This window comes from Hyla sarda, chromosome 4 (genome assembly GCF_029499605.1).
Source record: "Hyla sarda isolate aHylSar1 chromosome 4, aHylSar1.hap1, whole genome shotgun sequence".
NCBI lineage: Eukaryota > Metazoa > Chordata > Amphibia > Anura > Hylidae > Hyla > Hyla sarda.
In genome coordinates, this window is record NC_079192.1 from 192,395,892 (window position 1) to 192,421,772 (window position 25,881).

The 25,881-nt window shown below is 42.5% G+C and overlaps 1 protein-coding gene across 1 annotated transcript in view; it reads right to left on the reverse strand.

Moving 5' to 3' along the window:
* LOC130367428 (collagen alpha-1(VII) chain-like) overlaps positions 1-25,881 on the reverse strand; it is a 522,098-nt gene that overhangs the window by 372,391 nt on the left and 123,826 nt on the right. The window contains exons 23-26 of the mRNA XM_056569846.1: positions 19,191-19,314; positions 14,654-14,797; positions 8,131-8,318; positions 1,765-1,842 (exon numbers count right to left, since the gene is read on the reverse strand). Of these exons, the coding sequence (XP_056425821.1) occupies positions 1,765-1,842; positions 8,131-8,318; positions 14,654-14,797; positions 19,191-19,314 (534 nt within the window). The remainder of the gene's footprint in view (positions 1-1,764; positions 1,843-8,130; positions 8,319-14,653; positions 14,798-19,190; positions 19,315-25,881) is intronic.

The following is a 25,881-nucleotide window of genomic DNA, read 5'->3' on the forward strand; positions in this document are numbered from 1 at the left end:
CTGCAATAGAATGCTGATTTGACTGGGAGGTGAATCGCTGCTGTAAAAATGCTTTTCTGTGCTGCCTGTCCCTCTCTCTCTCTCTCTCTCTCTCTGCAATAAAAGGGTGAAGTGACTGGCAGCAAAATGGCTGCCGATTTTATAGGGCTGTGACATCACAGGGGTAGCTGGCTGCTGATAGGCTGCATCCTGCATGTGATTCAGGGTCATCCTGCCAACCCTATTTCCCGCCTTCCCAGGATTCCTTGCCCCATGTCCTCACATGTGGATCTGCCATTTTACATGCCCTGGAGCCTGGACCGCACTAAATGGAGTTTAATGAAGCAATTTTTCCTGAAATTCGTAAGGAATTCGGATCCGTCAGATTCGATTCGCTCATCCCTAGTATACGTATTTAGGTCACTCTGTATACTGGATATTCATGTGTACATTTGCCAAAAAAAATACATTTGGTTATTAAAGGGGTACTCTGGTGGAAAAGTTTTTTTTTTTTTAATGAACTGGTGCCATAAAGTTAAACAGATTTGTAGATTACTTCTATTTAAAAAATCTTAATCCTTTCAGTACATTTTAGCAGCTGTTTGCTAGAGAGGAAAGTCTTTATTTTTTTAATTTATTTTTTGTGTTGTCTACAGTGCTCTCTGCTGACACCTGATGCCCATATCAGGAACTGTCCAGAGCAGGAGAAAATCCCCATAGCAAACCTATGCTGCACTGGACAGTTCCTGACATGGACAGAGGTGTCAGCAGAGAGCACTGTGGACAACACAAAAAAGAAATTAAAAAATTAAAGAATTTCCTCTGTAGCATACAGCTAGTAAAAAATACTAAAAGGATTAAGATTTTTTTAATAGAAGTCATTTACAAATCTGTTTAACTTTCTGGCACCAGTTCATTTAAAAAAAAGTTTTCCACCGAAGTACACCTTTAATTTGGCAACATTTGGGCAATATTTTGTTAATATGACAAATTCAAAAGTTTGTACAGTGGTCCCTCAACATACAATGGTAATTCGTTCCAAACGACCCATCGTTGTTGTCGAATCCATCGTATGTTGAGGGATTCGTGCAATGTAAAAAGTGCATTTAATACTCACCTGTCCCCGCCGCTCCGGACCGCGTCCTCACCGCTTCCGATGCTGTCCCAGGGGCTCCCGATGCTGTCCTGCTGCTCCGGCGTCTTCTTCGGGATCCTTCGGCTTCTTCCGCATCTTATCCGGTGTCCGGGCCTCGCTTTCCTGTGACGTTATTACGTTGCTGCACCGGGACGGCGTGCGCAGCGACGTAATAACTACGCCGGAAAGCGAGGCCCGGACCCCGGAGAAGATGCAGAAGACGCCGGAGGATCGCAAAGTGGACCCGGAGCAGCGGGGATAGGTAAGTGAACCTGTCCGAGATGCTTAAACTGGTATCCGACAGCAGCTTAAGCATTTTGCGCTGTCGGATAGCAGTTAATGCGATGGCCCCGACATATAAAAGCATTGTATGTCGATTCTGACATCGACATGCCACGGCCTCTGAGAGGCCATCGTATGTCGATTTGATCATATGTCGGGGCCATCGCATGTCGGGGGGTTACTGTATTTAGTAAAACACTGTAAAATATACATTCAGCTAAGCCAAACAATCATATTAATGCTATTTGCCGTTGATTGGGGCCACTTAATAATATTGCAGGACCTACTATAATATAACTATACATATTTATAAAAAAAATACCAAAAAAACAATGTCAATATACTGAAAGTGGAGAAAAAAAAGTTACTTTTGAACATGTTGATGTGCATGGTCCAACTGGCTGCTCGGGAGGTACATCTTCATTTTCAGTTTCTGTATTGGTGGTCTACAAAAAAGCAAATATCTGTAGTTCTCTTGAGATAATGATTAAAATTAATAATGGAAAAAGAACAACAATAAACAATACAAAACATATATTCTGACTTGTTGAATAAAAACGGTATTTATATTTACACCCCTGCAACAGTGAAAACCTAACATTATTTCAACCACATTTTAGTTTTTTTTAAATTTCTTGAAGAACTGCTCCTCAAGTTTTACAAACAAAAAAAAAAGAAAAAAAATGTTTTACAACTCTTATGTTTTTGGCTGTGCCTCCCACTGAAATAAATACAAACTATGAGAAGATAGCCACTTTAACCATAGGGCAAATGGTGTTAAAATGCATCAGACTCTCTGGAACTACTTGCTATGGCTCTCTAGGGCACACATAAACTTAAAGGGAGGTATTTAGTTAGACCGGTGCAGGAAACGTGAAAGTAAGCCCCCACCAGTTTAGGATCATTCTGGATTTATTAAGAGGTTTATGCCTCTTGATAAATCCAGACACATGTGAGGCTACCTGTCTGGCTGCCTCAGAAATCTACATTAACTCAGAGTTGGCATAGATTTTTCTACAATTGATGTCTACTAGCATATTCAGCCATGCCCCCTTCCCCTGAATCCATGTATCCAATGAGCTAAGCCCCATATACCAAGTGGTTTGTGCAAAATATTGCGACTTTTTACCGAGCTGCGCCAGACTTTTGTTAGATCCCCTGAAAACTCTAGTGAAGTAGAGAAACATGAGCAAGGAGCTATTTGCTTCTTGCCTAATCCACTCACTTTGCACATCCTCTCTTTCAGGTTGTAGACTGCTTCAGTTCAATTGCCTAAAAGAGGCCGAGAGCAGTTAACTCTCTTAAATTATGTATAGGGACCTACCTATCATATGTTATGTGGGAGGTAATAGTGTAGAGGAAGCACTATAAAGGGGGACTAACAAACTTATGTCGCTAAGATATTAATGCAAATGGACAATACCTAATAGAAAAAAATATTGAGGAAATGTGGGCACTATTAATAGTTTAATGGGGGGAAATTAATAGTTTAAAGTGGACACTATTAACATGCAATAATGAAGGGTCTATCTACTACATGGAAGATCTATGTCCTACTTTACTGTATACCTGCTATATGGAGGTCTACCTACCTACTGTTTGGGGGTACAAAAGATAATTACACCTGTATGAGGGCACAAAGTAAATACATTACAACACGGAGACACAAAAAGGGCATAACTGTCAAGGAAGCATATAATTGGGCATTATTACTTGCACTTTTACTGTGTGGGAGAACCAAGGGAACCACTATTCCTGTGTGGGGCATTATAACTCTGTAGGGCATTATGGACAGGAACTTTGCTTGGATGTGAGGATGGTGCTGAAAAAATGAGGAGCCTGATTGAAAGATTTTACAGAAATAAATCATGGTTGTAAGAAATTTTCATAGTGGTCAGCAGTGGCGTACCAAGGGGGGTGCGGGGGGTGCGGCCCGCCCCGGGTGCCGCTCTCAAGGGGGGTGCCAGGGGCGGACTGACCCGCCGCCGCTGCTGAGGTCCGGGACACTCGTCCCAGATCCCCAGCAGACAGCGCTACATTCTCCTGTATGCGCGATACACGCACATACAGGAGAAGGCGTCCCCTCTGTGTGAGCCGCATCTGCAGCTACACAGAGGAGACGTGACCTCCGCCCCCCACGCAGCACGCAGTACAGGCACCGGTGACGTCACTCATCAGCACCTGTACTGTGGAGGGGAGAAGACGCGGCCCTGCAGCTGAGGAGATCGCTGCGTGGGATATCAGGTGAGCATCCATTTTTATTTTTTGCTCTACATTTACCTATGGGGAAGGGGGGGGGTTACTCTACATATACCTGGAGGGAGGGGGGGTTCAGCATTTACCTATAGGGAAGGCGGGGGAGAGGGAGGGGGTGCTCTGCATTTACCTATAGGGAAGGGGGAGAGGGAGGGGGGTGCTCTGCATTTACCTATAGGGAAGGGGGGGAGAGGGAGGGGGGGTGCTCTGCATTTACCTATAGGGAAGGGGGGGAGAGGGAGGGGGGTGCTCTGCATTTACCTATAGGGAAGGGGGAGGGAGGGGGGGGGGTGCTCTGCATTTACCTATAGGGAAGGGGGGAGAGGGAGGGGGGTGCTCTGCATTTACCTATAGGGAAGGGGGAGAGAGGGGGGGTGCTCTGCATTTACCTATAGGGAAGGGGGGTGCTCTGCATTTACCTATAGGGAAGGGGGGAGAGGGAGGGGGGGTGCTCTGCATTTACCTATAGGGAAGGGGGAGAGAGGGAGGGGGTGCTCTGCATTTACCTATAGGGAAGGGGGGAGAGGGAGGGGGGGTGCTCTGCATTTACCTATATGGAAGGGGGAGAGAGGGGGGGGTGCTCTGCATTTACCTATAGGGAAGGGGGGGGTGCTCTGCATTTACCTATAGGGAGGGGGGGAGAGGGAGGGGGTGCTCTGCATTTACCTATAGGGAAGGGGGGGAGAGGGAGGGGGGTGCTCTGCATTTACCTATAGGGAAGGGGGGAGAGGGAGGCGGGTGCTCTGCATTTACCTATAGGGAAGGGGGGAGAGGGAGGGGGGGTGCTCTGCATTTACCTATAGGGAAGGGGGAGAGAGGGGGGGTGCTCTGCATTTACCTATAGAGAAGGGGGGAGAGGGAGGGGGGGTGCTCTGCATTTACCTATAGGAAAGGGGGGAGAGGGAGGGGGGTGCTCTGCATTTACCTATAGGGAAGGGGGGAGAGGGAGGGGGGGGGTGCTCTGCATTTACCTATAGGAAAGGGGGGAGAGGGAGGGGGGGTGCTCTGCATTTACCTATAGGGAAGGGAGAGAGAGGGGGGTGCTCTGCATTTACCTATAGGGAAGGGGGGAGAGGGATGGGGGGTTGCTCTGCATTTACCTATAGGGAAGGGGGGGAGGGGGGGTGCTCTGCATATACCTCTAGGTAAGGGGGGGAGAGGGGGGTGCTCTGCATATACCTAGGGCTGGGTGGTATGACCATATATGTGTATCACGGTATTTTTTTAACTTACGGTGGTTCCACGGTATATAACAGTATTCCCCCCCCCAAAATCATGTGACCCACCAGCACTGTTCTGCTCCCCCCAATTAATGATCAGCCCAGCGGGGTACTACTCACATATGTCAAGCACTGCCCTCCTCCTCTTTGTTGGGGGCCGCCGGCGATGGAACTCACTGTTCTCCAGTGGTCTCCAACCTGCGGACCTCCAGTTGTTGCAAAACTACAACTCCCAGCATGCCCGGACAGCCATCGGCTGTCCGAGCATGCTGGGAGTTGTAGTTTTGCAACAGCTGGAGGTCCGCAGGTTTGAGACCACTACTGTACGCTGTATACGGCTTCATACATGACAGTGGGCTCAGCCTATCACTGGCAGGGGCGGGGCATCGCTCTGGCCGGTGATAGGCTGACGGCTGTCCGGCGTTCCCATCCCCAGCGACGTGGGTGAGTTAAAAGTTTATTTTCTGTATCTTTTGCAGCCCGGGCATAGGTATACAGCGTACAGCAGTGGTCTCAAACCTGCGGACCTCCAGCTGTTGCAAAACTACAACTCCCAGTATGCCCGGACAGCCATTGCAACAACTGGAGGTCCGCAGGGTGGAGACCACTGGCTTACAGAGAGTTCCATCGCCGTCCGGGCATGCTGGGAGTTGTAGTTTTGCAACATCTGGAGGTCTGCAGTTTGGAGACCACTGGCGTACAGTATAGAGTTCCAGCGCCCGGCGGCCCCCAACAAAGAGGAGGAGGGCAGTGCTTGACATATGTGGGCTGGGCTGATCATTAATTGGGGGGAGCAGAACAGTGCTGGCGGGTAACATAGGAATAGTTCCCCGATGTGGGGACAGTGCTGTTCTAGGCTGATATTATATTCCCAAGGGGGAGGTGCCCAACCGGAATTGCAGTATGGGGGAAAATCCATATTGTGCAGCCCAAAAAATGTGGTATTCGGTATGAACCGGTATACCGCCCAGCCCTAGATATACCTATGGGAAAGAGGGGGGGGGGGGGGGGTTGTAGCTCTGCATATACCTATGGGAAAGAGGGGGGGGTGTAACTCTGCATATACCTATGGGAAAGAGGGGGGGTGTAACTCTGCATATACCTATGGGAAAGAGGGGGTTACCTGGCTACCTACCTACCTGCCCTTTTACTGTGCAGGACACCAAGGAGGGCATTACTACAGTTTGTGGGCCTATAGATGGGAAGATTGTGTAGAGGAGGGGAGGGCACTGAGTATATGCAGAGTCTGACATGTTTTTCTTGCAGATGTTAAGAGATCCACATGGCGGTCTTATCCGGACGGAGAAGAAAAGGAAAGAGGACACCGCTGATCAGAAAAGACGTAATTGTGAGTCCCAAAATATAACTGCAATCCTTTATATGGTATACACATCCTGTGTACAGCTGTTATCTACCACCATATAGTCCTGTATATAATCACTTACGGTATTATCCAGTTATTGTGTGGTGGTATATATTTACTCTCTTGTATACCAGTATTATTGGTCATAGAAATTTACCTACGTTAAAGTGTTTCTTACATATATAAATTTTAGTTTATTGTGTGTGGGATTTGGGTGGAATAGGAGTGTGGCAGAAGATTGACGAGCTGCAGGGGCCCTTGCTTTTTTTTTTGGTCCGGGGGCCCCGAGTGTTGTCAGTCCGCTCCTGGGGGGAGGGGAGGGAGGGGGTGTAATTAAGGGGGGGTGCGTGTGTGTGGGGGGGGTGCCAAACAAAGGGTCCGCCCCGGGTGCCAAATGCTCTAGGTACGCCCCTGGCGGTCAGGGCCAGATGGAGAAGAAAAGGGAAAGTAAATGACTCCAATCAGAAAAAAAAAAGACCTTTAAGCTCAAATCGTTCCCAATGAGGGTGTTATTACAAGAGCGTCTTTGCTCTTTTTTCTCTTGGCAGAGCAGAGCTGTGTGGGGGCATATTATTTAAATGAAAACTTGTAGTTCTGGGTACATATGACATTTTGACTGCATTTTACTTTTTCTTAGGCGGATTAACAAAATACAGCAATTATAGTGGTGTTTTTCTATATTATTTTTATAACAGAATTCATCTTGCAGGACAAATAGTGACATCAGTTTTATAGTTCACATCATTAAGGATGTGGGGATACCAAATATGAAAGTATTAGTATTTTTATAATGTTTTATTTAAAAAAAATGTTTCAATATACAGTAACCCCCCGACATGCGATGGCCCCGACATATGATAAAATCGACATACGATGGCCTCTCAGAGGCCATCGCATGTTGATGTCAGCATCGACATACAATGCTTTTATATGTCGGGGCCATCACATTAACTGCTATCCGACAGCGCAAAATGCTTAAGTTGCTGTCGGATAGCAGTTTAAGCATCTCGGACAGGTTCACTTACATATCCCCGCTGCTCCAGGTCCACCTCGCGATCCTCCGGCGTCTTCTGTATCTTCTCCGGGGTCCGGGCCTCGCTTTCCGGCGTCGTTATTAAGTCAGTGCGCACGCCGTGCCAGCGCAGCAGCATAATAACGTCACCAGTAAGCGAGGCCCGGACCCTGCAGAAGATGCGGAAGAAGCCGGAGGATCCCGAAGAAGACGCCGGAGCAGCGGGACAGCATCGGGAGCCCCTGGGACAGCATCGGGAGCGGTGAGGACGCGGTCCAAAGCGGCGGGGACAGGTGAGTGCAACTTCCTATACTTTACATTGCACGGATTCCTCAACATACGATGGATTCGACAAACGATGGGTCGCTTGGAACGAATTACCATTGTATGTTGAGGGACCACTGTATATTGGGGAAAACTTAATTGGGAAGGGGTGCATTTTTAAAATGATGTTTTTTACACTGGTTGCAGTGTTGCAGATAATTCTGCTGATTCACAGTTCACACTGCTATAATGTCCTTACAGTGGTTTTACAGAAAAACAGCTCCACATCTGTCCCCATGTTGTGTGTGGTATTACAACTTTGCTCCTTTCGTTTCAATGGAACTGAGCTGCAGAACCACACCTGTTACCTAAAAGTACAGCACTATAATAGTATGTATGTTTGTGTATCTGTGTGCATATGCTCTGTGTGTTAAATGTATATGTGTTCTTTGTAAATACGTAATGAATAATGCAAATTTATTACAACTATTGGAGTCAACCAATTACTCACAATCCCAACCTGTTAAGGGTTATGATCAATCGTGAAACCAGATGTGTATAAAGGTCATTATTTCTCAGCAGTATCTAATAAGGACATTCTCTAAGACTAGAATTTTACCTCTACAGGCTGCATCTTTACTGGCTCTTCACTTTCAAAGCATATTGTCTCTATCAACTCCTGAACAATTGTTGGGAAGTCATCAAAGGAACTGACAAAAAAGATGTCCTGCAAGTTACGGTTCATCATGATAGCTCGCAGCTCATCCATATCTGCTGCTCCTACCCCAACAGCAATCAATCGAATTCCTATTAAAAGGAAAAAGGTTCTTAAAGGAAACATGTCATAATAACATAACCAATCGTTATAATCAAGTTTTTATGTTAAACATATTTTTTAAATAATTTCTGGTGATTTATTTTTCAAATTTTCCATTTTACTAGCTATGTTTGAAAATAATTAACCAAAACCTGCAGTCAAAATGACAGGGAAAAAAAAAATGATCAGCAACGTGACAGTAGCTCTTGTAATGTAATCGGCACAGTATGATGAACTCCAAAGATAACACACACTTATAAGAAAAAGCAAACTGAGTCACTTGTACAGAAGTTTATATCAAATATACAAATCTTTGAAAAAGCATATAATAAAATATACATATAAATGAAGAATTAATGGGAGCGCATTCATGCAGCTTACGAGTGAGAATGCTTGGAGCAGTGGGCATTTAGCAAGTGAAACCTACCGGAGAGGGTCTCTGAAGATGTCCCGCTCTCACAGGGTGAAGAAACAACCGGATTTGCAGCCGTTATCACAATCTATCCCTGAAACATGGCTGCTCCAGCGGTGACTCCTTAGGCAGGTTCTGACGAGGAGGAGCCTGCTGTTTCAGCTTCTCTCTTGCCTGCAGCGATGTTTAGCTCCATACAACAACTCTTCAGAAATGAGCTTGCTAAAGCAGTTGCTGATTTCTCACCTCAGATTCAGGCCCTGGGACAGCGGGTCACGGACATTGAAATTAAACTAGATGAGATTGCTGAGCTTGATCTTGATCGTAAGAACCTAGAGGCCCATGCCATTAGGCTGGACTATACAGAACACAAATTGGAAGACATGAAGAACACCTGGCCAAGTATTGACCCTGTATTGCTCAGAATGGATCGTATATCCGCAATCCTGAAGTCCCCTGTGAAGTTATTCTTAAACACCACTATGCGGAGGTAAGGGATCAACTTCTGGCTGCGGCCTGCGACATGCTAATTTCAGATTTAGCTCCATCCACCTAGGAACATTGCTGGACATTCTGGACCATCACTTTGGCCTTGCAACGGGAAGGTATTAAGTACAGATGGGGCTTTCCATTTTCTTCGGCATTCCAAATCCATAGTAAGCCGTATATAGTTCGTACTCTGGCGGAAGCACAAGATATTTTGCTAACCGAGAAGATTGCCTGGTCATTGGATCCACCCTTACCACCTATAGAACCCTGACCTCTACAAACCTGGAAGACCGTTAGTCCTGCTAGGAAACCTGGACCTCCACCCCATTGAAGGGACTGTATATTTATCATGGTCTACCTTCATTCCTGGATGATAATTGAGACATTGCATCTGTTCCTACTTTCTAGTGACTGTTCCTGTTGCTGATGCCTGACTTTCTACTGATACCTTCTGCTGATACCTACCTGGAATTGTAAAAGGATTCCCCTACCTGTTCCTGTTTTTGGCTCTTATTCAGCTTCTGATGACTCTGATCTCATAGCCTGTCCTGAACAATGCTCATTGTACTGATTTATGCTTTCTAATATTTTATTACTAATTCTGTGGCTGGTGTGTAGACCTGTTGGTCTCAATTGTTGTTTGTTCTTTGTTATATTATATTGTTATATTATATTTTTATATATTATAAATTGTAACCTACTGTCCAGGTTTTTCCTGGGTTATATTTGCTAATACTATGTTTCTTTTTCTATCAATAAATTCGATTAGTTTGACACTAGATGAATTCATGAATCAAATAACTGAAAACCTACACTATACCAAGTACAAATAAGAGACTAAGGCTACATAAAGTATAGACACTGATTTATGTCATACTAGAATGCAAAAAGAGCAACTAATAGGCTAAATAAACCATAGGGGAGGATAAAGAATGAGTGCAGGGTTGGGGCTGGTGCCACTTTGACGCATTCTTGTATGGTTTCCATACATTTGTACATGGCACTTTAAGGTGTCAGTAGCATTTTCTGTACACCATTATTTGTTTGATTATATATTTGCATATTTTAGTGCCATTTGTGCTGCTACTTGTCCCAGTATATATAGACGTTCCCTATCTGGTTGACATAATCTGTGTCTATACTTTATGTGCCCATAGTCACTTATTTGTAATTGCTATAGTGTATGTTTTCTGTAATGTCGCTCTGTTCTTTGATGCACGAATTCCACCTTTTTAGGTATGTTTTATGACATGTTTTTTCACTTAAGATTCATATATTTTATAAAAACTTCTATACAAGTGATCAATAAGACAGTTATACTATGTTTGTTTTTTCTTTTGAATATCAATTTTAAAGGAACCCTGAAAACTTCCAGTTTTTGGTCTGGCCAATAGGCTTAAAGGGGTACTCCGGTGCTAAGACATCTTATCCCCTATCCAAAGGATAGGGGATAAGAGGCCTGATCGCGGGGGTCCCGCCGCTGGGGACCCCCGTGATCTTTCATGCAGCACCCCGTTATAATCACCTGTCCCCTGTCCTTAAATATCAGCTCCTCCCTTGGTTCCCTGCCGGATCTTTGGTTACCTTATGCCATAGTGAAAGTCCTGTGTTCCTGTTACCGTGTACCTTTTCCTTGCTACCTTACCTACCCTGCACCTGTGTTACCTGCCCTGACCTACTGCCATCTTGCCACGTTCTGCCAGTCTCCTTCTGTGTCACGCCGCCTCCCAGCTACCTGTGTGGACAAGTCGTGGCAGAGGTAGCGACCTGGGTGCCACCTGCCGCAGCAAGACGATCCTGTTTTGCGGGCTCTGGTGAAAACCAGCAGCACCTTAGCCTTCGCTCCCTGGCACGGCTCACGTCATCATCTACACAGGCCCAGAGGATCCACCACCTGCCGTGTCCCGTTACAGCTCCGAGTCTCAGTTATGTAAAAGATATAATTTCAATAATATTTAGAGGTTGCACACTTTGATCAGTTTTGTAAAAGTATTTGTAGTTAATTGTTTTTATTGGGAAAACTAGAAATAACAAACCTAAAATAATATAAAAAGTAGACACTGAGATTAATAAGTAGTATGATAGGCAAAACATGTGTTATATTAATCAACTTTGAAGGATGCAATCCCTTCTTTTGTTCACTTGGTGACGACATTTCTGTGATGCTCCACAAGAATTGTTTTTGTTGTTCGTCTCTGACCGATTTGTCAAACTTTTTTTTTATCAGAGCAATTCCTCTTTCTGCTGTATCATTGACCACCTTAAGAGCGTTCACATGGCTGATCTCGATCCCAAGTAGACATGAGTGTCTGATCAAGAGATTTTAACCTAGGACTTGAACATAATTTTTTCATTGCAGGAGGCGGAAACTCTGCCTCTTCGTCATTAGGTGATGATAATGATGGAGATCAGTCTTCCAGTATAACTGTCTTATTGATTTCAGCAAAGGTAAATAATTTCCTTGTGAAGGTAAATAAAAACTAAAAGTACTTGTTCCTGTAAAGGGAGCCGAGCTCCTAAATACTCATCACTAGGCACCTTTTCTAGCAACCAAATTCCTCTTTTAGTTCCCATTGGTTTGGTTGAAAGAAATACATGAGAAGCCCTTTAGTACAAAGCACTTCAATATTAGAAATTTCACTAGTTTGAGATAAAAGTGATCAATGTGTGCAACCCCTAAATATTATCCAATCTTCTTGAAATTTGGCATATGTATCTTTTACATCACTGAGACTCGGACATTAGCAAAGTCATATGAAAACCACATCTTTGGAAAAATGAAACACCGTAATGTAGCTGCTCTTTGCAATGGCAAAAAAACAAGAATCCTGAAAAACAAATTCCCTAATAGTATATTTGAAAATTGGTTTTATTAACCCGAGAACCCCTTTATCTTTACCGATCTAACTAGACAAACTAAAAATCAGAAGTCTGTTGTGGAATTTTAAGACATAAAAACATGTAATAGCACTAAATATTAGGAAGAAATGTTAAAAGTATAAAAATTGGATGATGAAGTATAATTTACAGATAAAGAGGGTATAATTATGTGATCAAATGCAGAAGTGCACTTAATGCACCTATTTGTGTACGAAAAGAAAAATATTTTAGAACATTTCACACTTTCAAATGTGAGATATGGATTGATGTCATCCTCAAATGGCTTAATATTGTAATGATTGCCTTTTAGGTAGATAGAAAATGGATTAATTTGTGTTACAATCGTGTTACATACTTTTTATTCTTCCATAAGATTGACAGAAATGTAATCCAAATATTCTGTAATATGTCTCTCATTTCACATAGCTCATCTGGTAAGATGTCACATGAATGTATTTCCATAGCAAGTACACTAAAGAGAACATGTTACGCGAAATATTCTAATAGTAAAGCTGAAATAATGGATAAGAAAATGCACCATTATCCTTTATTATTTCATAGTTATTAAAGCAGTTGCCCAGTTTAGAAAGCCCATTTTATTCACCCAGTTAGGGAATTCTAAATTAACCATCCAAGGCTATGTTAACAGAGTGTAATTCTGTCCTTTAGCTCCTCCACCCTTGTAGTTTCCATCTTCTTTGCCTGTTAACTCCTAACTTTGCCATGAATCCTCTTTCATGGTGGAGGCATATGAGTTTACAGAAGAACTGCGCTAGCAGCTTGCTTCTCCGTGTACCAAGGCAGATATGAAACAGTATATATGCCAACTTAAAAATACCTATAAACATGAGATCCAGTCTCCAAATATTTCCCAACTAACTAATTAAAGGGGTACTCCATCAGAAAACATCTTATCCCTTATCTCCGCTGCTGCACCCCAGTCATCTGGTGCACAGAGTGAACTCCGCTCCATGCCGGATGACTGGCCACAACAGCCGCCATGCCCTCTTCATTCATATCTATGGGAGGAGGCGTGATGGCTACGTACTAGCCGTCACCCCCCCTCCCACAGACATGAATGGAGGGGGCATGGCGTGATGTCCGAAACACGGAAGCTCCTCCGCTGCTGGGCCAGAGACCACAGGGGGCCCCAGCAGCGGGACCCCCGTGATCAGACATCTTATCCCCTATCCTTTGGATAGGGGAATAGATGTTTTCTGGTGAAATACCCCTTTAGGTGCAGCATTTTGAGGAAGATGTGCAGGCTGTGGCAAGGGATCATGGTTAGCCATGAGTCCTGCTTGACTCACCCCTTTCAGCAGATTGCCACTCTGTATTATCTATTGTATGACCAAGTAAAAAATAGCTGTCAGAACAATATCCGCCTAAGTGACGTTTTTCAAGGTGGTGTATGCTTCTATGCTTCTGAGCTCCTACCTAGGCTGCAAGGGTTTTTTAATATGATCTGGCATCTGCCTGAAGACAGTTATTTGAAACCAGACTTTGCCCACAGGACTATAATCCCACTGCAATCCAGACCCTGAGAGACCCAAGGATGTGCTTTGCAGGATACATTTTTTTCTCTGTAAATGAGGACATACTGTGTAGAGCAAGGGCAAAGGGTGAACCTTTTATGGAGGGCAAACACATCCAATTTCTTCAAAATCTCTACCGGTTTACACTGGCCAAGTGGAATCGCTTCACCCCTAGCTGATTGTTATTAAGGCCAGAGATATGACTTACACGTGTGCGCATCTGTTTTAGATGCAAGTTAGAAAGGATGGTGCCTTGCACACTCTACATAACCCTTCAAGACCCACGTGTTTTTGCACAGCACTTAACCTGCTCACCATAGAAGTGTTGGACCTGCCTGTTTTCCCACTGTTTCCACAGAGGATTCAAGCTCGTCGCCACAGGTACTCCCTGAATCACCCTCTGCTTAGCTGCCCCTTCCCGTTCATCTGTGTTAATAATTCATATTTCAAAATAGAGTTATTACCCCAACAGTGTAATCAGCCTTATAGTCTGCTGATAACTTTATGTGTTATTGTGTTCTCTATATATAGGATGGCTTTCCTTCTTTTTCAGGCTTTCCACGGGAGTACCCCTTTAAACTATTAAGAGGTTAACAGATAAGGATTTCAAGCATTTGTTTAAAATCCCATTGATTTAAATGTTTACATGTAATCTGTGGTGGTGCATCAGGAAAATTGAGCACATTGGTCACTTTCAAATTATGGTATTCTCTTTCAAATGGTGGTATTCAGTATTTGTAAGCTGAAGCCAGAAGTGGGTAAAGAGAAACATTTATTTTTTTATTTTTTTCTCTCTCTTTAGGAGCCACTGCTAGTTATTGCAGATACTCAAGCAAAATACTACCAAAATCCACCTGTGTAAAAGAGACCTTATCTTCAGGTTTTATCACAGATTATAGCTGACCAATGAAAGTTCCTAGAAGCAGATATTTCAAACAAGTGCACTACAAAACACTGTTGTACCTGGGAGACTTGGAAATCGAGATAGTAAACAATACAATGACATTACCTAAAGCATGGGCCACTCTGGAAGGCTGCATGACATTGTCCTGTGATCGTCCATCAGTCACCAGCAACATTAAATGAGGAGATGAAGGTCTCATTCCTTTAGACACCTGAAACATCTCCTTTAGAACGTGTCCAATGCCTCGACCTTAACAGCACATAGATGAATGTTATTTTTAAATGTTTTTAAGGTATCTGTAACATTTCGATACTCATTTTACGTCTAATTTACCCTTCAACATTTTTCACTATGACATGCGTGGTGTTAGTTATTAGTGACAATGTTTCAAAAAAGTGTTCCCCAGTAGTTTCATTATTTTAATGTGGTAGAGGGGTTTTAATTCTGAATCTTTGCAAATAAAGTTAATAAAAAGTTTAATTTAAAAACATTTTAAAAATAGTGCAAGCAATCAAACCAATATTTGGTTTCCATAAGCCATACTTTTACCTAGCCCTAATATAACTTTTCTTAAAGGGGTTATCCAGGAAAAAAACTTTTTTTATATATCAACTGGCTCCAGAAAGTTAAACAGATTTGTAAATAAAACTGGTGGCAACCAAGCTCGGTACTGACCAACCCATAACACGGTGTAGTAAAAAACATTAAAGTGCAAAAATTAAAAACAAGGGGCCATATCGACCTTATCATTAAGGCCAAAAGGACCACAAGCATCCGTTTTCAATATCCAATAGATCTCTCTCTGATATCTAAGGAAATCCCTGGTTTCGGCTCCACCTTCTCAATACTTGCAAAGGTTAATACGTCAGGGTTTGCTCCATGCGATTCAACTACATGGTTAATAAGACGGGTGCTCCCTTTCGGGTTCGTAGTGAATACATGTGTTCCCTTATTCGGTTGAAAAGCTGTCTAATAATTTTTCCAATATAGAAAAAACCGCACGGGCAAAAAATGACATACACCAGGAACTTAGATCTACATGTAATTAAAGAATTTACTGTGTGTGTATAAGCACCAAGACGCATGCTTTTTTGCCGGGTATTGAACTTGCAAAAATTGCAACTGTTACAGGGGTAATTTCCTTTGGGGGCTACACTACTCAACCAAGTTTCTTCTTTTTTCTTCTTTTTAACATTTTGGTTACTCTTAAGCATATCACCTAAAGTTTAGTTCCTTTTATATGTTATCAGTGGCTTTCTTGTTGCAACCTTTTTGAGGTCCTCATCATTTTCTAATATGAACCAGTTACATCGAACTGCCTGATTAATGATGTTATTGAAAGGAGAATTCTTGAAAGCAAAGACAAAACGTTTCTCATTTTCAGTGCTCTGGGTTCTTGATTTTTTCTTTTTGCTCACTAGGAGATTATCTCTCACACTGTTGTCGGCACGTTGTCCGGCCGATAGTATGAGATCCTCTGGGTACTGTCTCTCCCACAAACGAATAGACAGTTCATCCGCCTGAGTTCTATTGGTCTCTTCTGACATATTGTTTCTCTTCAGGCGGATGAATTGTCCATAAGGGTGCGAGCTGTCGTAATGTAAAAGGGTATTCCTAGCCACTGACTTTCGATACCCTTCACTGATGATACGATCACTACTAGCAATAAGTTTAATGTCTAGGAACTCGATCGAGTGGCCTCCAAATTGGAAGGTAAATGACATATTGGCGGTGTTAGAGTTGTTTAGGTAAGTGACAAAGTCAGAAAACTGAGATTCCAAACCCCACCACACCACCAATATGTCATCCACAAAACGAGAATAAAATGTTATGTACTTTAAATAAGGATTTTTAACTGTGTACACCAGATGCTTTTCCAATATGGCCAAAAATAAATTAGCATACGTGCAGGACACCGGTGTCCCCATCGGGGTCCCGGTGTCCTGCCTGTACCACTGCTCCCAACTTAGCTGATCAATCATTTGCAAAAGATGTTGGGTATCTTTAATATAGGCAGGTATAGAGGTAAGTATGGGACGAAGGAGCCAATCTGTATAGTGAGACAAGTGCTCAGTCAGTGAGCACTTGTCTCACTATACAGATTGGCTCCTTCGTCCCTTACTTACCTCTATACCTGCCTATATTAAAGATACCCAACATCTTTTGCAAATGATTGATCAGCTAAGTTGGGAGTCGGGCTGGAGTCTATGTTCTACTGACGTGCTCAGCCTCTACACCCGTATCCCCCACGATGTGGGTGTGGAGGCTGTCCGAGAATATCTTATCAGTTCCGACAAATCCCCCTCATTTATTGATTTCGTTAGCGAGGCTTTAAAATTCATCCTTACTAACAGTACATTTAAATACGGCGAGCAGTGGTACAGGCAGGACACCGGGACCCCCATGGGGACACCGGTGTCCTGCACGTATGCTAATTTATTTTTGGCCATATTGGAAAAACATCTGGTGTACACAGTTAAAAATCCTTATTTAAAGTACATAACATTTTATTCTCGTTTTGTGGATGACATATTGGTGGTGTGGTCGGGTTCGGAATCTCAGTTTTCTAACTTTGTCACTTATCTAAACAACTCCAACACCGCCAATATGTCATTTACCTTCCAATTTGGAGGCGACTCGATCGAGTTCCTAGACATTAAACTTATTGCTAGTAGTGATCGTATCATCAGTGAAGGGTATCGAAAATCAGTGGCTAGGAATACCCTTTTACATTACGACAGCTCGCACCCTGAGGCAGTTAAAAGAGGTATCCCTTATGGACAGTTCATCCACCTGAAAAGAAACAATATGTCAGAAGAAACCTATAGAACTCAGGCGGATGAACTGTCTATTCGTTTGTGAGAGAGACAGTACCCAGAGGATCTCATACTATCGGCCGGACAAAGTGCCGACAACAGTGTGAGAGATAATCTCCTAGTGAGCAAAAAGAAAAAATCAACAACCCAGAGCACTGAAAATGAGAAACGTTTTGTCTTTGCTTTCAAAAATTCTCCTATCAATAACATCATTAATCAGGCAGTTTGACGTAACTGGTTCATATTAGAAAATGATGAGGACCTCAAAAAGGTTGCAACAAGAAAGCCACTGATAACATATAAAAAGAACAAAACTTTAGGTGATATGCTTAAGAGTAACTAAAATGATAAAAAGAAGAAAAAAGAAGAAACTTGGTTGAGTAGTGTAGCCCCCAAACGAAATTACACCTGTAACAGTTGCAATTTTTGCAAGTTCAATACCCGGCAAAAAAGCATGCGTCTACGTGCTTATACACACACAGTAAATTCTTTAATTACATGTAGATCTAAGTTCCTGGTGTACGTCATTTTTTGCCCGTGCGGTTTTTTCTATATTGGAAAAACTATTAGACAGCTTTTCAACCAAATAAGGGAACACATGTATTCACTACGGACCCGAAAGGGAGCACCCCGTCTTATTAACCATGTAGTTGAATCGCACGAAGCAAACCCTGACGTATTAACCTTTGCAGGTATTGAGCAGGTGGAGCCGAAACCAGGGATTTCCTTAGATAGGTTTCTCTTACAGAGAGAAACCTATTGGATATTGAAAACGGATGCTTGCGGTCCTTTGGGCCTTAATGATAAGGTCGATATGGCCCCTTGTTTTTAATTTTTGCACTTTAATGTTTTTTACAACACCGTGTTATGGGTTGGTCAGTACCGAGCTTGGTTGCCACCTACCCATTGCATCATTACGCACGTAGCCGCTGTTGATAGGTGCAGTTGTATAGTTACCTGTACTTAAGGCTCTCGTGTCTCATTCTGCATCAGAGGCCCGAAGAAGCACATTCATAGTGTGAAACGGTTCCGTTGCCGATTTGTTGTACCCCCAACAGTCTGTCTCTCCCCTGTCTGTTGTGAGTATGCCGCAATAAAAGAAGGATCTCACAAGAACCAGCGTGGTGAGTTTCCAACTATTCATTTATTCTTCTATCAAGTTTCGTTGAACTGTTTTCTCAGTCTGAGCACCACCCGAGTTCATTTTGCAGTTTACCTGTGGTCCCTTCCCCACCTCACAGTCTGTAGTACAGCCACAGCAGTGCCGAGTTGCTTTGTTCTTTGCCTTAGATTTGTAAATTACTTTTATTAAAAAATCTTAATCCTTTCAGTACTTATGAGCTGCTGAAGTTGAGTTGTTTTTTCTGTCTAAGTGCTCTCTAATGACACGTGTCTCGGGAACCGCCCAGTTTAGAAGAAAATCCCCATAGCAAACCTTTTCTACTCTGTGCAGTTCCCGAGACAAGCAGAGATGTCAGCAGAGAGCACTGTTGCCAGACAGAAAACAACAACTCAATTTCAGCAGCTGATAATTATTGAAAGGATTAAGATTTTTTTAATAGAAGTAATTTACAAATCTGCTTAACTTTCTGGAGCCAGTTGATATAAAAAAAAAAGTTTTTTCCTGGAATATCCCTTTAATATACAGTAGCTTTTACAAATTACTAAGTTACCAAAAGCTACAACATAAAAGCCCTTAAAATGTCATAAGTGGTAGAAAAGGTAAGGTTGATGAAACAAGAAATTGGCATCAATGAGCATTGATAAATATGACCAAATGATTTTCAGTAACAGAAAGTGCCCTACATTGCCCCCAGAGTAACTACCTGTATTGGTATTCCCTCCAAAATATTGCATGTTCCGAATGGCTTTTAAAACAGAATTCCGCTCAGTGTGTTGATTCAAGTGAAATTCTGTTCTTGGTTCTTCGCTGAATTGAACAATAGCAATCTAATAAACAATAGGCACTTGTCATCACTATGAATTAAAGTTAGTTATTATAAGGTTATAAATAGATATATACAATTGAGTCAAACACAAAACAGACAAAACTAAGAAGTATGTTGTATATACCTACAAAATGAACAAGACTTAACAATAAAAGTGCAGCATTCTGTGAATCTTTCATCAATGAACAGTGTTTATTCGTCAAAAAATCAAGCCTCCAGCAACAGAAGACATGGTTTCGGTTCCACATTAGAACCAGGCTAAGGCTTGAGAAAGGTTCTAATGTAAAACTGCAATGTCACCTATTTCTGCAGCCCTATCCTTGGTTGAGTCTGCTATATAGGATTCTAGGAGTCAGCATACTTGGCTTTGCATTCTTTTGAATATTTACAAAACTGTGTTGTTACTTGCATCTCATAAAAAAAAAAAAAAAAAACAGTTCTCTATCTTTCAAAATCCCTACCTTTCAAACAGAAGGAAATCAGTCATCGACCTTGGAAAAATTAGGACATCGATCGGGGTGCAAACTTCGTTCCTCTGGTTACATTACACGTTCCCCAGTTCACAGTCTTGCAGGATACAGCATCAGAGACTGATGCTGTATCCTGCAAGACTGTGAACTGGGGAACGTGTAATGTAACCGGAGGAACAAAGTTTGCACTCCTATCGATGTCCTAATTTTTCCAAGGTCGATGACCGATTTCCTTCAATGAAGTTTCGCCTTTGTGAATTTGGAAGAACCAGGAGGCAGCACTTCTCAAAGATGTGCTCACACAGATGTTATGTTCTCAGCATAACTCATTAAGGGAAGGGTCCAACTTGTTGGCCCTGTTCTCTCATTCCCAATTGTTTTCCATCTGCAACCTGGGTTTACCTGCACGAGGTGCACACAGTTTTTTTCTCTTTTGTTCTATTATCTTTCAAACAGAAGATCTATAGATAAAAGCAAAGGCGCTCCATAGTGGAGTATCACTGGTATAATGATAAACAAGGAGTGGGGGAGGGATGAGCAGCCTCTTACGGCTACAAGTTGTGTACCTGCATACACAACAATGGATAACGTTTGTATTGGCACGATGTCCCGCCTGCAGCCTTCCTGGTAGGTGGATACGATCTAGAAGGAGCTTCAAAGTGGTACAGGAATAACCTTAGCGCTGATCAGGATGAATGGAGCAGGAGTCACAGTACTTGAAAGACTTTATTTGGACCATGATGCAACATGTTTCACTGCGCATGCGCAGCTTCTTCAGGCATGACAAATAGGGCAAACCCTCTAGTATATATACCAGAGGGTATTAACCCTTACAGCATAAGTAAGCAATTAAATTCCCAGTAAACACTTTATAACATTAATAGAAAATCTATATAAATACATTGCGCATACACATATCGCCAAATGAAGATAAAATATATTGCACCAAATTAATGGATCACTAATCCAATTACAAACAACATAACAACGCATCAAAAACGCTACTCCTTGTTCACATTATACATTCTAGAGAATAACATTCCTAAAATAAAAAAATTAAAAACACAGAGAATAGTAATAACAACAATAGTACATCAGCGAACATTTTCAATGGTTTCATTTAAACCGTGCAAACCAACGTCAACAACTTATGAATCCAAAAGGATTCACGGTTAATTAGACGTTGGTATCGGTTCCGCACATCCACAGGAATGGATTCCAAAATAGTAAAATTTAAAGGGGTACTCTGCCCCTAGACATCTTATCCCCTATCTAAAGGATAGGGGATAAGATGTCTGATCGCAGGGGTCCTGCCGCTGGGGAACCCTGCGATCTCAGCTGCGGCACCCCGCTATCATTACTGCACAGAGCAAACTCGCTCTGTGCGTAATGACGGGCAATACAGGGGCCGGAGCATCGTGACATCACGGCTCCGCCCCTTGTGATGTCATGACCCGCCCCCTCAATACAAGTCTATGGGGGGGCATGGTATTAAGGGGGCGGGCAGTGACATCATGAGGGGGCGGAGCCGTGATGTCACAATGCTCCGACACCTGTATTGCCCGTCATTATGCACAGAGAGAGTTTGCTCTGTGCGGTGATGACAGCGGGGTACCGCAGCCGAGATCACGGGGGTCCCCAGCGGCGGGACCCCCGCAATCAGACAATGTATCCCCTATCCTTTGGATAGGTGATAAGATGTCTAGGGGCGGAGTACCCCTTTAAGGAATCCATAGATGATGGATTACTGAGACACTATGGCTAATGAAACTATGTTTGATGTTCCATCTGTGTTTATTAATACGGGATCGCACCGTCTGTACGGAGCAACCCACATATTGCAAATTGCAATCACAAGATTGCACCCGGATGCAAGAATTACACTTGCTTCTGATACCAAAATTACCCATACGGCAGTGTTTCCCAAACAGGGTGCCTCCAGCTGTTGCAAAACTCCCAGCATGCCTGGACAGTCAGTGGCTGTCCAGCAATACTTGGAGTTGTTGTCTGCCGTACCAGACAATTTTCATTTTTATTGGGGGGGGGGGGGGGGGTAACTGTGTAGGGGTAAATGTATATGTAGTGTTTTACAAATTATTTTGTGTAGGTGTAGTGGAGTGTTTTGTAGTAGGCGGGGGTTTACAGCAAGTTTGAGCTGCAGCGGAAAAATTGCTGCATCTCACACTTGCAGGGAGAAACTCACTGTAAAAACCCACCCGTGTAAATGTACCCTGTACATTCACATGGGGGGGCAAACCTCCAGCTGTTGCAAGACTACATCTCCCAGCATTCTCTTTGGCTGTCCGTGCATGCTGGGGGTTGTAGATATGCAACAGCAGGAGGCACACTGGTTGCTAAACACTGAGAGTTTGTTACTTAACTCAGTGTTTTCGCAACCAGTGTGCCTCCAGCTGTTGGAAAACTACAAGTCCCAGCATGTACGGTCTGTCAGTGCATGCTGGGAGTTATAGTTTGCAACAGCTGGAGGCACACTGGTTGCGAAACACTGAGTTAGGTAACAAACTCTGTGTTTTGCAACCAGTGTGCCTTCAGCTGTGGCAAAAGCTACAACCCCCAGCATGCACGGACAGCCAAAGGGCATGCTGGGATTTGTAGTTATGCAACAGCAAGAGGCATACTACTAACACTCCCAGCATACCCTTTGGCTGCCCATGCATGCTGGGGGTTGTAGTTATGCAACAGCTGGAGGCACACTGGTTGCAAAACGCTGAGAGTTTGTTACTTAACTCAGTGTTTCGCAACCAGTGTGCCTTCAGCTGTTGCAAAACTACAACTCTCAGCATGCACTTACAGCACAACAGCTGGAGGCACACTACTGCAACTCCCAGCATGCCCTTTGGTAGTTTGTGCATGCTGGGGGTTTTAGTTATGCAATTGCTGGAGGCACACTGCTGCACACGCTGGATCCTGCCTGCCACTGCTGTCTCCGCTCCAGGGGTCCCGATCCTGCCACCGTCGGGGATTGGGGGGCCCCCACTTCAAGAACATACCTTCAGCACCCGCTCTCGCCCTCCGGAGTAGGGGCGGAGCAGGTGCCGTTAGGGACACCCCCACAGCAGGCATCCTGATTTGTCAGCAGGTAACGGACGATGAATCAGGATGATCGTGAGGTGGCACCAGTGACACCTCACTGCTGCTGCTAAAGAGTGATAGGTGCAGTGTCGGACAGCACCTATTATCCTTTTCTTGCGGGTCACTGGGGACCCGATTGACCCGGCCGCAAATCACCGATCTGAATTGATCTCAGGACCTCCCCAGGGGTTTGCATGGGTGCGGCGGGGACCAAAATTCCCACGGGCGTACAGGTACGCCTTGTGTCCTTAAGTACCAGGATGTACTTAAGGACACAAGGCGTACCTGTGGGTTAAATATGAATCTATTGGTTTCTCCTGTATTTTTCACATATATTTTTTTGTGATTACTAGATGATTGTTTTTTACTTTTTACTCATTTGTAACTGTCTGTCAAGATAGATTTCGGATAACCTTTTTCTACAAATCTGTCCCTAAGGACAGCTTCCTGCGCAAATCACAATCTGAAGTGCAATTCTTGTGGATGCGCAGGTACTGTCCATAGGATACCCCCTTTAGCCAACTGGGGTAATGTGCTCTATTAAAATTTAAGAAGCTATTAAAGTCGACCTGCTTGGAATTGTTTTAAAAATTTCCAGATCCAAAATTGTATAGAACTACTCAAATAGTGCATAGCAAATTAGTTGTGATTTAATTCCTCTACAAATTGTTCTGCCTGAGCCTCAGTGCCACACTATATAAAAAACAAATCCTCTATAAATATGCGAAAAAAAGTAAACTGTTAAAAAATGGGGACTGCGCCATGTATTGAGACTCGAATTGCCCCATGAATAAATTTGCATAATTGGGGCGAAACAAGTCCCCATGACGCAGCCCTTGGTCTGTCTATATAATACTTCATTAAAAAAAAAATATTGTGTTCTAAAATAAATAAAAAAATCAGATTGCTCCTTGCCAAGGCTACAGTCTTCGTACAAACAATCACGAATTGTAGCAACTCCTAAAGTGGTGTCAATATCGGAGTAGAGGGAGCACACGTCAAAAAAGAAAAACATGAGGGTAAACTAATATCTCTAATTTCCTGTATAATTTGGGCAGAATCTCTCAGGTATGATGGTAATTGGAAAACATAAGGTTGTAAAAATAGGTCAATAAAGTGGGAAAGATTGGCAGTCATGGACCTAACACACAAAATAATAGGATGACCAGGGGGGTTTATTACGTTTTTATGTAACTTGAGTAAGTAATAAAAATTGGGTAAATTATAATTTTTAATAGATAGAAACGTGTGCTCCCTCTTATCTAATAAAGACATATCCAGTGCTTTTTTGATTAAAGTGCAATCAAATTCAAAATATTCCACTGAGGGGTAGGGCCACATAGTAATTAGTATCTGACAAAATGTGCATCACTTCAGTTATGTATGCAGTGCGATCAAGTAAGACAACTCCACCCACCTTGTCAGCGGGGTGGACTACAATAGAGGTATTCTTTTGTAAGGTTTTAATTGCATTTCTCTTTAGATGTGTTAAATTATCTGTTTTCTTAAAATAAATGGATTTTTAACTAAGTCTATTAGACTCCTTTACAAATACTGTATAGAATGTATCCAAATGGCAACCCCCTATCGGGAATAGGGTAAAGGGAGGATGATGGTTTAACTTCCACATGTCTAATCCCATTTTCTGCCGAATTTGTCACTAAAGGTACATTCTCCTCATTACTGGGCACCATAGAACCAGTATTTTTCATTCTTTCTATTATTGAAAAGTGCCGACTGAGTGTAAGCATATGCACATATTGTTTCAATATCATGTATTGTGAGAAATGAAGTGTCTAAAGAAAAATCTGATTTATCTGTATTACTAGTATCTATACTATATAGATGGATGACTGAGACACCGGCGAAATAGAAACAGATGAAGCGGCTTGATTATGTGTCGTCATTAATTTATTCACGAAGGTAAGTGGTGGTAGCAGTGGACAAACCATATCAGTTGCAGGTTCTTCTAGAGGATTGTGAGGTCTAAAAGATTGTACCAGATTATTCCCTAGAGAGGGGTCAGCTGTGAAGGTAATTGTGAAGGTACTTTGGATTTATCTATATTCAGTATATTGCCTCTCGAAGTATGTAATCTCTGTGTATTCGTGTATTTACCAAAGGTGGAATTCGTGATAGTGCGTCCATGGTCAGTGTGTCGTGAATACATAGGGCGAGCAATTTTCTATGTTCTATTTTTGGGTCTGGTAGAACTATTCACACCAGGCACTGGTGTGGATAGTTCAGAAGCTCCAATATCATTATTTGTTGTATGATTATTTTTTGAGATGTTACCATTAGGAATAAATCTCGGCCATTTATGTATTTGACCACACGAGTAGTCCTTTTTGTCATGATTAAACTTATGTACTTTTTAATTTATATTATCAATTTCAAGTTTCTGGAGTCTGCACGTTTTTTTGTGTCGCACTAGTCAATTGTGTCATACAAACTCAGAGTTAAAGAAATTAGTTGTGTGAGTCAAAATGGTTTAGACTTGTTAGTTTAAAAATGTTTTCATGAATTAAAAGTATTCATGTGTTATAATTTTTCAAACATTACAACAATTATTCTTGTTGATCAGCTTGGGTGTTACATTGATTTAAACCTAATATTGCAAATGTGTTAAAAAGAAAAAAATATAAACATTAACTATCACAAAAGCATTCAATATTTTATTCATAAAAGTGTTGAACTGTACAAAATGTTTTCAGGTTATAAAATGTTACTTTCACAAAAAAACACAATCGCAAACAGTCCCTCCTTGAGAAATCACTAATTTTTTTTAAATTTCACTCGGCCTCTTGGCTGTCGGTTATTGTGTGAGGCAAACTCACACTTTTTCTCGAGTGATTTGGAAGTACTCCGAGTATATTTTGTTTTTTGTTGGTAAAACACGCCCATTTCTAAAGTGTCGGTTGTGCAGCGTAAAATTTGGTCGCATAAATAGTCGCTAAAATTTGGGCGCTATAGCCGAGAAAGAGAGTCGGTTGGACTTTAGTAAA